Below are 12,729 nucleotides of genomic sequence, written 5' to 3' on the forward strand. Positions count from 1 at the left end.
GCAGTAGCAGCAGAACAGCTGCTCCTCCCCGGCGGCCGCCCCCCGCGGGTCCCTCCCTGGCTGCGGGAGAGACGGAGGTAGAGGGAGGACACAGCGCTGCGCCGCCCGCACCGGAGACCTTCGCCGCGCCCTGCCGGCTCCTCACCTTCTGGGAGGAACATGGGTAAGTCATCCTTCCCCGTCATCGCCTGACATTTTTCTCTTCCTCGCCGTGTTGCAGGGTAGGAAGCATTTATGGCGCAAAGTTGCCGGATTTCTCAGTTCCATGGGTGCGAGACGGTGGCTTTTCCTCCGGGGAGAGTCGGCGCACGGGGAACTCACGCCGGGTACCCGGGCTGGGAGGGTCCCGAGTGCGGGGTGGGGTCGGTATGCGGGACCCGACCGCCGCCCGTCTCGGCACCTCACTGCCTCGCCTCCCCTCCTCCATTCTTCCTGCCCGAGCCCGGGCACCCCAGAGCCAGGCTCGCCAACTCGCATCATTTACCCCATCCACATTTCTGTAAAGGCCGCCCGCTAGCTACCTTTTCCCCACGTTTCCTGGGCTCGAGGTTCCTGTCCAACCGGGAGAAAGACCACTTAATGGAACTTCCCAGTCAGCACGACATTTTCCTATTCTGGGGACTGCTCATCCCGAGGCAGGGAACGTAGGCGCATAGTTGGTGAGGGAAATTTTACAACCTGCATGGACATTTGTTTTCGATGGAGTAGAGCGGACAGCCTCATAGGTTGAAACGATGACTTGTCAGAGGCCACGAGGAACGTGAGGAAGGATAGAGCCGCTAGATGTTGAATTAGGGTGGGTTAACTACAACATGCAATATTCTGTGCCCAGTCCATCTTCGTGGTTCATCTGCCTGTTAGCAGGAGACTGCACCTTGTAACATGTTGTTGGTGAATTTACATATTAGTGATTTTTTCTCGCTTTGCTCTGCCTAAATCTACCTCATCTGATTTTAGTTATCTTGTATTTATAGTTCATCTCAAGAGGTTGGTTTGGACAAGAAGTTTAAAAGCAAATACAAGTTTTATAAAAATACATATAATTGACCCCCCAAATTTTAATCATATTGCTTAACTGTTAAATTCAGTAATTACAGATGAATTCTGTGATGTTAATTAACAGCTAAAGTTTTTTGCGGGGTGAGTGAGCAGAGGGGATGTATTACTTTGGAATATCATACTTCTGCATGTTCCCCAGTTTGCTTTCGCTCTTGTCAGTCATTGGCATCTATCAACTGGACTTCCCCACCTCTTAGTGCAAGTTTTTTTAGCTTGAGATGGGTGGTTCTTTTATCTGTCAATAGAGTTCTAACAACATATTCAAAGTTAGATTATGGCAACTCAGAATCTTTAAGGAAGTATCTAAATCTAGATATGGTATCACTGAAGATTACTGGAAAAGCAAATGCTCCAACCTCTGATTCAGACCTTTGGCCATACATGAGGAAGAGGCCAGCATTGCAGGGTGAGATGGTTTGAATGAAAAATGATTGTTGTTTCTCTTTTAATGTAGGTACTATTGGTATACTGAACAAATTGTAAAAATAGGGTGGCCCATTTATATGTGACAAGCCTTTGTGGTTCAAGAGATTTGAACCCACCCAGCAGCTCCATGGAAGAAAGGCCTGGTGAACTGCCTCCGTAAAGATTGTTATTGTTAGATATCGTTGAGTCGACCCCATGTGACAGAGTAGAACTGCCCCATAGGGTTTTCTTGGCTGTAATCTTTACAGAAGCAGATTGCCAGGTTTTTCTCCCATGTAGCTGCTTAACCATTTGTGCCACCAGCACTCCTCCATAAAGATTACAGACAAGAAAACCCTATGGAGCAGTTTTACCCCGTAACACATGGAGTCTCTGAGTCTGTGGGCCAACTCCAAAGGCAGCTAACAACAACTACCTTTCTCTAGGAGGAGTTTTAAATAAATAATAAATCAGATTATTGGATATGGTGTGCCTTCCCCTTGAACATACCCCAGTTTTCTTAATTACCAAATCTGGCCTGTGGAATACGTTTCCCCATGTTTCAAGGTGAGTTTAAAAAAATCCATTTAATTAAAAATTTAACTTACATGTTGAATCAGCACTTTTTTAGGGTGGAAAAATTCTGTTGTAACATTAGTGAATAAAAATAGTTAAAACAAAATTATTTACTTAAAAATAATTGGTTTTGAAAAATTTTGGAAAGGCCAAATATAAACCCATCTTTCACTGTGAGCCCTTCTCAGGTCCTCTTTGATTAAATCTCTCTCTTTCCTCCTAGCACTCTTATTTGTACCTTGTTAGAAGCTTTTTAGCACTTACATAATCTGCCTTACATTAGAGTTGTGTGTGCGTGTGTGTGTGTGTGCGTGTGCGTGTGTTTTGCATTTAATCATGAGTGCCAGAAGGTGAAAATCATCCTATTAATCTTTGTGTCTTCACATTGCTTTTCACATAGTAGGCATTCAGTAAATCTTTGTGGAAGTAATTGTTGAACTTAAAACCACATTATCTATTATTTTTAAGTTTTGAGCCTGAAAGTATAGGCTCCAAACAAATATTTGGGTTAGTGGATATTTCAAAGGGGATATAGACGTATAATTGTATTATGCCTCTTTTCTCTTTAAAAAAAAAACACGTGGGGTTGTCTTACCCAGGTTGTTTTGAGAAAACCTCCAGGGAAGCCATTTCCTTCTACATTGCTGCTTTCAGTGATAAGGCGGTGTATGTGTGATCAGTAGGTATATGCAATAATATAAAATTGAAAACTTGGAAAGCAGTTTTATATTCTGAGCCAAGGAAATTATAAAGATTCATATACACATAGGAGGTGGAAGGCACACTACTAATGGTAGGAAAAAAGTCACTTTTTAATCTTTTCTTCTGAAGAAATAAGTAAGGTAATTTAAAAAATATTCTCATGTGATTGATTTTTCTATATAAGACAGTAAAGGAAACTTACTATATAAGCTTATGGACCATGGCTATTATTTTATGTATATATTTTATTATAAATTCAACATATATGTAATATTTATTGCATACTAACTATGTGTAGCGTATGATGGGAGACCAAAGATGAATAAGATATTTTTGTTTCAAGTTGTTTATAATCTTAATAGGAAAGATATGATGCATGTACACATCTTTCCTTTTAAGATTACAAGCAACTTGAAACAAATGTGTAAGTAATATAAAAGGGCCTTACAGATATTAGAGATTTGGGGATGGAGACCAGGTTTTCAAGAAATGCTGTTATTTGAACCAAATGAGAGGTAGAAGTGGAGACTGTTCATCAGGGTGGGAATGGGAATGAGGAGAAATGACATATGAAGCTAGAAAGGGAACATACCAGGAGTTTTCAGGATATGATTAAATAGCCATGTTTGACTGGAGCAAAAGGTTAAGGAAATAGTGATAGAGATGAGTAAGTATTAATAAAGACGAGATAATAGAGACCTTAAATCCCAAGCTGGACTTGACTTGTTTATTGAGGGACCATTAAACATTATTGTGTAGTTAAGTGATGGGTCAAATCTGTGGTTTAGGAAATTTATTAATTTGTCAGTTGATCATGGAATGGATTAGATGAGAAACTAGAAAACAGTTGAGAGTTGCAATTTGGGTAAAAATGTTTAATGACTTGGGGCAGTGGAGTAGAATTTGCAAATAAATAAAGTACAGATTACTTGGCAACTCATTCCCTGTGAATTGAGAAAGGTTTTAGTCTGCTCGATAATGAGACTATGGGGTCTGTTAATATGTATTCAGTCCTTTGGAAGAGGAGACCTGAATATTCAATTTTGGACCTGTTGAGTTAGACTTTTTGGTTTGTTATTCAGACACCCTGCTCCTTGAGGGCAGTGAATTGTCCTACTAGATTTTGCATACATTCTAATACCAATGTCTGGTACATAGTAGCTGTGCAATAAATACTTGTTGACTGGCTGAACCTAGAGAGTTAAGATTTGAAATGGAGATCTGAAAGTTGTCCACACATATCCTGAGATGGTATTTGAAGTTAGGTAGGAGGATGAGAGTCAACAAGGAAAAAAAGAAAACTTTGTCCAAGGTAAGAATCTTGAGGAATGCCCCATATTTAGGGAGAAGGAATGGAATGATTTGACACTGAAAAAAGACAGAGAGGTGGGAGTGAAAGACTAGAATCTGCATATGGTTGGTTTCAAAAAAGAATGAGTGGTCAACAATGTATATTGCTTCAGAATAGACAGGGTGATAAGGACAGAGAAAAGCCCCCTCCCTAGTTTATATGGTTTAGTTAGGATGGTAACCAAACCAAACCCGTTGCCCTTGAATCAGTTCCAACTCATAGCAACCCTATAGGACAAATAGAACTGCCTCACAGGATTTCCAAGGCTGTAATCTTTACAGAGGCAGACTGCCACGTCTTTCTCCTGTGGAGTGGCTGATGGGTTCGAACTGCTTACCTTTCAGTTAGCAGCTGAGCACTTAACCACTGTACGACCAGAGCTCCTTGTTAATGTCTTACCCAGTATGTTTTCCAAAAAAGCAGCTTTAGGATCTATGGTAGATAAGGAGATCAGTTGTGAAAGGTAAGTGGATGATTAATAAGTGGAAAGAGTTTACTATGTATACCAAAACCATTGCCGTCTAGTCAATTCTGACTCATAGCAACCCTCTAGGACAGAGGAGAAGTGCCCTGTAGGGTTTGCAAGGCTGTAGCTCTTTACAGAAGCAGACTCCCACATCTTTCTCCCACAGAGCAGCTGGTGGGTGCGAACCGCCGACCCTTTCGTTAGCAGCTGAGCGCTTAACCATTGTGCCACCAGGGTTCCTCACTATGTATAGTGTTGCTATATTCCTTACCCTGTTTAAAGAACTGTAAGGTAAGCATAGATTTCTTCAAACATTTTAAAAATGTTACACTTTACGTGGAATGACACATGCTATTTTCTTGCCTGAGAATAATTTGTAATCTCTCCATAGTGCCTCATGTTTCTTTGATGTTTCATTTTCTTATATCTTTGTAACTTAAACCAAAAACAAATCCATTGCTGTCATGTTGGTTCTGACTCATAGCGACCCTATAGGACAGAGTAGGACTGCCTGAGGGTTTCCAAGGCTGTAAATCTTTATAGAAGCATATTGCCAGGTCTTTCTCCTGTGGAGTGGTTGGTGAGTTCAAGCTGCCTATCTTTCGGTTATCAGCTGAGCACTTAACTATTGCGCCACCAGGGCTCCTTCTTTGTGACTTACGCATTGCTGTTGGGCCAGTTCTGTCTCAGCGACCCTGTAGGACAGAGTAGAACTGCCCCATAGGATTTCCAAGGAGCAGCTGGTGGATTTGAACTGCCGACCTTTTGGTTAGCAGCTGAGCTCTTAACCACTGCACCACCAGGGCTCTTCTTTGTGACTTAGTATAGTATAATTTATGTTTTTGCAACGTCTGTTGTACAGAGTGCGTTTAGAAATAATTTTATAATTTTATACTGTGTTTTGCATATAGAATACTTTTTATTGATGAATGATTTTATCACATTTTATTTACTGTCAGACTTTGTGAATTTGGGACTTCTCTAGCTTATATAAAGGAGCCCTGGTGGCACAGTGGTTAAGCGCTTGGCTGCTAACCAAAAGGTTGGCGGTTCGAACCCTCCAGTGGCTCTATGGGGGAAAAGACCTGGTGTTCTGCTCCCGTAAAGATTACAACCTAGGAAACCCTATGAGGCAGTTCTGCTCTGTCCTATAGGGTCACTATGAATCAGAATTGACTCTATGGTACATAACAACAACAACTAGCTTATATACGTATGCTTCTAAATATGCTCTTTAATTCCTCCATGTAAAAATGGCGTGGCAGGGACGCCTGACCTCCTCTAACTTCACAAGGAGGAAGGAGAATCAAGATGAACAGCTCATGGCTGATTCCTGTGAGGGGGGAGGTCAGTCATGCCTCCACTCTCCAACCTGTTTACCAATTCTGACCCTAACTGTCCTTCCCATGGCACTCTACTTCTTTGCTGAGCTTGATAATTCATTGCATTGGCCACACAGAGCTCATAGACCATACTCACAGTTACGGGGCTTGTTAGGGAAGTAACAGGTTACAGTTCAGGTTCAGGAACCCTCAGGATACAGCTCTTCCATCAGGATAGCCTCTTCTCAGCTGTGCCCAAAGGCAGGTCTCTCTCAAGCTCTCGGCCCCTCAGCTTGGCCTCTGCCCTGCTTGGACAAGTGTTACAAACTCTTTTAGTTTTGCTGATAAGTACCCAGAGGCACCCCACTCCACCAGTAAGCCTTGGCCTGAAGGTGCTGAGCTCTAGCTCTGTAGGTCGGAAAACCTAGCTCCACCAAGAGCCTAGAGGCACCCTACTCTGCCAGCAAGCCTCCTGCCCAGAGGCACTTAGCTTTCTTGCTCTGTGGACCAGGAAGCCCACTGCACCATCTTCTGCCAGTTTCCTGCCTCTGCTGCCACTGTTTCTCTTTTGCCACTTAGGTGTTTCAGCTCTCTTTCTCGGTCTCCTGGTTCCAGGAGCTTCTCAACACAGGGATCCCGTGTCCAAAGGACATACTCCCCTTCTGACTCTTCTTTCTTGATGGAGGTGAGATTCTCTCTTCCTGCCTCTGGGATGGCTTATTTTAAGCCTAGCGGGTAACGAAACTGACCAGTCCACTTGTTAGGGTTCCATACACCTTATTTGCATGGTCCCACTCCCTCAACAGTGCCATGCCCCTTATTTACATTATTAGCAAGTTACCCAGTGCCCCTGGTAGGCCACAGGCACCTCTTTTGCTTAGTTCCACCCAGTCATTTGGTGGGAGTTACAAGACCATGGTGGGAAAGGCCATGTAAAAGCAATCCCGTCACACCACACTCAGTTTTGTTTTTCTTTGTAAATATATATCAGCCTTATAGATAGTCTCTTTCTTTTGCTTGCATCTTTAAGTACAGAAATGGTTTTCATGGATAAATAGTAGGAAAAATACTGTTTTTATTTGCTGTTTGCAATTTCTTTTAGTCAAGATAGGGTGATAAAATGTTTTTGTGAGCTGGTAATCACTAAAATTTATACTTTTAAAAGAGCATAGATAATAGATTGACTATTTCAGTCATTTTCCTTACGTTGTTTTCTTATTCTGTACATGTACACTTTTATTTTTTCATGTGGGAAAAGGGCCAAATTCATTGTCCTTAGTAGAGTCCTGTTCTGAAATCTTTAGTCCTCTTATATGCAAAATTGTAATAGCCCTAATTCTTTTGGAGAATCAGATAATTTTTACTTTAACAGTAGAATCTAGGAACTTGCCTTTTCCTTTGGGGGAAGTAGTGTGGGTATTCTCTCCAGAGATTCCAGACCACCTGAGTTTGTACTTAGCAAATCTGGAGTTATTGGTGGTATGGCCATAAAAATTACCTAATTTATTAATACCCAGGCATGAACATCAGGAGGAATGAAGACAGAAGATCCATTCTTTTGAGAACCGCATGTTAACTTCAGATAGTTAAATTTTTTGATAACTGTTAAGGAAAATTTTTAATTTAAAATACTTTCTTACGTATTTAACTTGGCAAATAGCTCTTCCTTGTGGAGAAGGAGCAAAGATAAATGAAGACATCAGAATAGATTATTTATAAAGTCTCTTTTGGTTCTAAAATTCTATAATTCTTTGAGACTAAACTTTGAAACATATTCAGTATCATTATGTTTTAAATACATTATATGCATCCCTGTATAACTATAGTCTGTATTCTGTTAGTACCTAAATACGTATCTGGGCTTCAGATCTTTGTATCTAGCAGATTATTAAACATTTCTACGTACGTAGTTAATTCAAACTCAGTGATTTCAATAGTACATGATAGGTAGAAATATTTCGTATAAAATACTTGGTGATGAATAATACAGTGAACAACCATGGGCTTTAAACACCTTACATTTTCACAAGCTTTGTAAATTGGTTCATTTAAGCCATTTTCTGTTCCTCGCATTTTTACCACCGTTGGTTGTAACACATCTTATCAGATTCCACTTCAGATTGTACCGAAGTAGTGTTTTCTCAACTTTGCCAATGTTCTCACCTGTAATTTTTTCATGCAGCATATTCATAGAGATTCACTTCAAACTCGGCATTAACTCGTTGAATAAACAGCAGCTGAATAGTATCATTATCTGTCAACTCATCATTTGCCTTGTTTTTTAGTTGACTGTTGATGTTGCTCCTAACATCCTCAATCTTCAAGTAACTATCCTCGCTGAAAGGCTAATAGTCTTTAACTAGTTTATTTTTTCTGGAAATAATTTATTTGGTTTGTACAGTCATATACAATTGAATTAACTCACCACCTGTTATGGATTGAATTGTGTCCCCCTAAATTATGTGTTGGAATCCTAACCTTTATATCTGTGGATGGCGTCCCTGGGTGGTGCAAAAGGGTTAAGTGCTCGACTACCAGCTGAAAGGTTGGCAGTTCCAACCAACCCAGAGGTGCCTCAGAAGACAGGCCTGGCAGTCTGTTTCCAAAAGGTAACAGCTGAAAACCCTATGCAGCAGTTCTTCTATGCACACAGGGAGTCACTGTGAGTCCATGAGGGGGAATTGACTCGATGACAGCTAACAACAAAAGAACTGTGGATGTAATCCTATTTGGAAACAGAGTCTCTTTGTTATGTTAATGAGGCTGTATCAGTATAGGCTGTGTCCTAAACCTACACACTTGTGACTTATAAAAACAACAGATTCAACACAGCATGGAAGAAGCATATACTGGGGAAGACATGCTGTCTGAAGAGGAATGAATATATAATTCCAGGAACTCCAAGGATTGCCAGTTAATAGAAGGTGAAATAGACGAGGGAAGACCTCCCGCTAGAGCTGCGTGTTAAATTTAGAATTTCTAGCCTCCTGAGCTGTGAGAGGAACCCTGGTGGTGCAGTAGTTAAGAGCTCGGCTGCTAACCTAACCAAAAGGTTGGCAGTTCAAATCCACCAGCCGTTCCTTGGAAACCCTACGGGGCAGTTCTACTCGGTCGTATAGGGTCGGTCACTATGAGTTGAAATGGACTTGAGGGCAACAAGAGTGGTTTTTGGTTTTAATCTTTATCGAAGCAGATCGCCAAGTTTTCCTTCAGCGGAGTGGCTGAGTGGGTTCGAATTGCCACCTTTCAGTTAGCAGCCAAGCCCTTAACCATTCGTTGCGCCCCCAAGGCTCCTGTATACACATGCTCTTCCAGAGGCATAAAATTGCATACACAGAATGCCTCTGGAAGGATACACAAGAAACTGTTAATATTAGTTGTTTTTGGGCAGTCCGTTGTTGAGTCGATTCCAACTGAGCAGAACTGGGATATGCAAAGATAATATACACTAAAATAAAATTAAAATAAAAGTATGTTTTCTATATTGTGAGAAACTGGAGGACAGTGCTGTGTTGTATTCGTCTTTGTATCTTTAGCATCTAGTACAGTGTTTGGTAGTTGGTAGGCACTTAGTTCATTTGTTGAATGTATAGGAGTTTGAGAATATCTTCTTAACCTATTTTTCACCTTATATAGCTTTCATGACTGCATAGATTATAGTATTGTCCTTTGAAAAGAGCTAATATTCTTAGCTTTTTCTTATAACTCCTCATTTTTCTGTGGAAGTTATTTATGTATCTGTGTTAGTTTTGATCTAATCAGGAGACAGAAACCACACAACATGTATCTTGTATGCGTGATAATCCAGGCAGTATCATTTTATGATATTTGATTTTAAAAACTCTTAATGTACTACTAATATATTCCCATGTTAAATTTATCTGTCACATTTATGTGTATAATTTTTCTTTGGTTGGCATTTTATTACCCAGAAAAGCTGGTATAACCTAAACATTTGTATATTTCAGCGTATATTATTTCTCCATGTTACTTATTTGGCTACCAAATGAGACTGTCTGCTTTGTACCAATTTTAATGAAATACTGTTTTGTATATTTCTCCACCTAAAGGAAGAGCTACTTATTTAGGCCCCTTTTTTCATTTTTTGGATGCCTGGTGGCACAGTGGTTAAGCATTTGGCTACTAACCAAAAGGTCAGCAGTTCAAATCCACCAGCTGCTCCTCGGAAACGCTATGGGGCAGTTCTACTCTCTGCTATAGGGTCGCTGTGAGTAGGAATCGACTCAACAGGAGTGGGTTTTGTTTTTTTCATTCTTTATTCTAGTTCTCTTACAAACATTATAATTCAGGGCCTTTACTTCCTTCTCCATCTTTATATTTAATCAGTCACAGTTTTGGATATGTTCTGGTGAAAAATTGTGCCCAACACTTTTTGAAAGTCTTAAGTAGATAAACGCCACAGGTTTTTCTGTATCTACTCTATGTGCCACCACCTGTCAGTTTGTCATACTACGGTGGCTTGCATATTGCTCTGATGCTGGAAGCTATACCACCCATATTTCAAATACCAACAGGGTTACCCATGGTGGACAGGCTTCAGCGCAACTTCCAGACTAAGACAGACTTGGAAGAAAGGCTTGGAGATCTACTTCTGAAAATTAACCATTGAAAGAACGCTATGAATCACAACAGAATATTGCCCTATGCAGTACTGGAAGATGAACCCCCTAGGTTGGATGGTACTACACAACAGTCACAACAGTGGGCTCAAACTTACAACTATCATTAATATGGTGCAAGATTGGACAACGTTTTGTTCTGTTATACATAAGATCGCCATGAGTCGGCACCTCTTCAACAGCAACAACGACAACCCCATATAGCCTGTAAAAATTGCAATAAATTTTCAGTTAAAATTTCCTCTTGTCTAAACCATGTTTGTTATCTGTTCATTGTCCAGTGTTCCTCCCTTGTCAGGCATACCCTAGAGTCTAGGGCAGAGGTCGGAGACAGGATATCTCTTACCCTTGAATCTAAGTGCCAGGAGCCAAGGTATTTTAGGCAGGTACTTGAGTAGTATCCAGGAGAGTAGTGAAGGTCACAGTTAAGATAGTAAGTCTAAGATCAAAGTACTAATCTAAGGGGCTAAATGTAGTATGAGAACCAAGAAATAAGTAAAATGAGACCTGAGAAATTAGGAAACACTAGATAGTAGAGTAAATTAATAGTGTTTTTCTGCAAGAATCCTGGCAATAGAATACTGATAGCTGCTTTTTGTGATGTCTCACGTTGGCTTGCAGACACATATAAGGAGCTGGAGCAGGGAAAAATACATTCCATTTAGTTATTTCTATTTTGCAGTTTAGAGAGTTTCTCCTCTGTTATGGACTCAATTAGCTTACCTATATAAGAGTGAAATTTGAAAGTATATAGTTGTCAGCATCTTTTGGAGCTACACTTGTGTAAAAAAAATCATTCTAGCAATTCTTCAACACAGATGTTTGTAATGACACATTACACGTTTTCACTGACATTTTTCCAGTATAAGTCTTAGGTTTCTTTAAAAGTCTTTGACAGATGCCATCAAGCTCTGTTGATTTATCTCCAGTGATTTTCTAAGTTGGTTTATAACAGCCTGTTGACCACTATTTCATATGGTAATATCTTAAACCTTTCCATTTTAGAAAACTGTTTAGGGGAGGAACTCACCCTAATATTTTTGGTCAGTTCTAGGACAAAGAATTAATTAGGCTGGATCTCAGTGTGAACTGGTATCTAATAAAAAACACGGTGCATTAACTTATTAGCAACTTGTGTCATTTCATATGTTAAAACTATGTTTGATAGTTATAAAGCAGATAGGTAATTCTCGAATTCTAAGAGAAAAGATCTTTTGGCATGGTGTGAAATAAAGTTTTACAAATCGTATCTTGCTCTTATCCATTGTGGTTTAATGTTCTAGTTGTGAAGACCATCTATCAGGTCTTTGACCCTTCAATCAAACGTGACTAGTAAGACTACAGTGTTTCTGGTTCAAACTAAAATAGACTTTAAGTCCATTTAAGGATGAATGAAAAGTGATGGCTTGAAAGTTTTTCTCAGATTTTTTAAATAATTAGAGGAGAAAATTTATAGTAAATGTAGTTATTGTTTTTACTAAAGCCCATCTTGATAAAAATATTTATATCTCCATCATGTCAACTCACACTGTAATTTATAATAAAAGATACAAGTACAGTTAACTCAAAGTAATGTAGTTTGTCAGGATTTGTTAAGTTTCCACTATAGAGAGTGGTGTGAGTATTCTTGAAGAATTTCCTGTCCTTGAAGAATCCCCCATCTAACAGTAGAAATAAAATGAAGGAGTTTTATGAACCTGGGAATGTAAGACTAGTAAAATGAAAAATACAGAGAAATTAGAGCTCTGTAAAATTCTACAAAAATAATTTGTTAAAATTGTTTATGAAATTGAATCTTGGAATTTAATCACTTGACATATAGTTCAGATTGCTTGACATTTAAGGAGGGGTTGATTAAATTCATCTAAGCCTTTATATTTTGTATGAAATCTTAATCTTGTCTGAAGTGAGATGGGTAAATGACATGAGATGTGCAATTATAATAAACTTATGCAGTGAAAGAGGTATATCCAGTAGGTAGTTGTATAGATAACTGGTTAATAGGCACAGAGTTAAAGTATCATGGCAGCTTGGAGAACCATATACAATCCATTTGTGTGAATAGGTTTGACTGCATGTTGAAGTAATTAATGAAGATAGAAGCTTTGTTGCTAATTGCTGTTGAGTCAGCTCCAACTCATGGTGACCTCCTCCCACGTAAAACAGAACAAAATGTTGCCTAGTCCTTTGCCATCTTAATGATTGTTG

General features: G+C 39.6%; 1 protein-coding gene across 1 annotated transcript in view; it reads left to right on the forward strand.

Moving 5' to 3' along the window:
- The first annotated feature begins 28 nt into the window (after window positions 1–28).
- The window catches only part of RAP1GDS1 (Rap1 GTPase-GDP dissociation stimulator 1), a 155,238-nt gene continuing 142,537 nt past the window's right edge, over window positions 29–12,729 (forward strand). The window contains exon 1 of the mRNA XM_023725189.1: window positions 29–163. Within this exon, the coding sequence (XP_023580957.1) occupies window positions 160–163 (4 nt within the window). The 5' untranslated portion in view covers window positions 29–159. The remainder of the gene's footprint in view (window positions 164–12,729) is intronic.

Source organism: Trichechus manatus, unplaced genomic scaffold (genome assembly GCF_000243295.1).
Source record: "Trichechus manatus latirostris isolate Lorelei unplaced genomic scaffold, TriManLat1.0 scaffold00291, whole genome shotgun sequence".
In the NCBI taxonomy this organism is placed as follows: domain Eukaryota; kingdom Metazoa; phylum Chordata; class Mammalia; order Sirenia; family Trichechidae; genus Trichechus; species Trichechus manatus.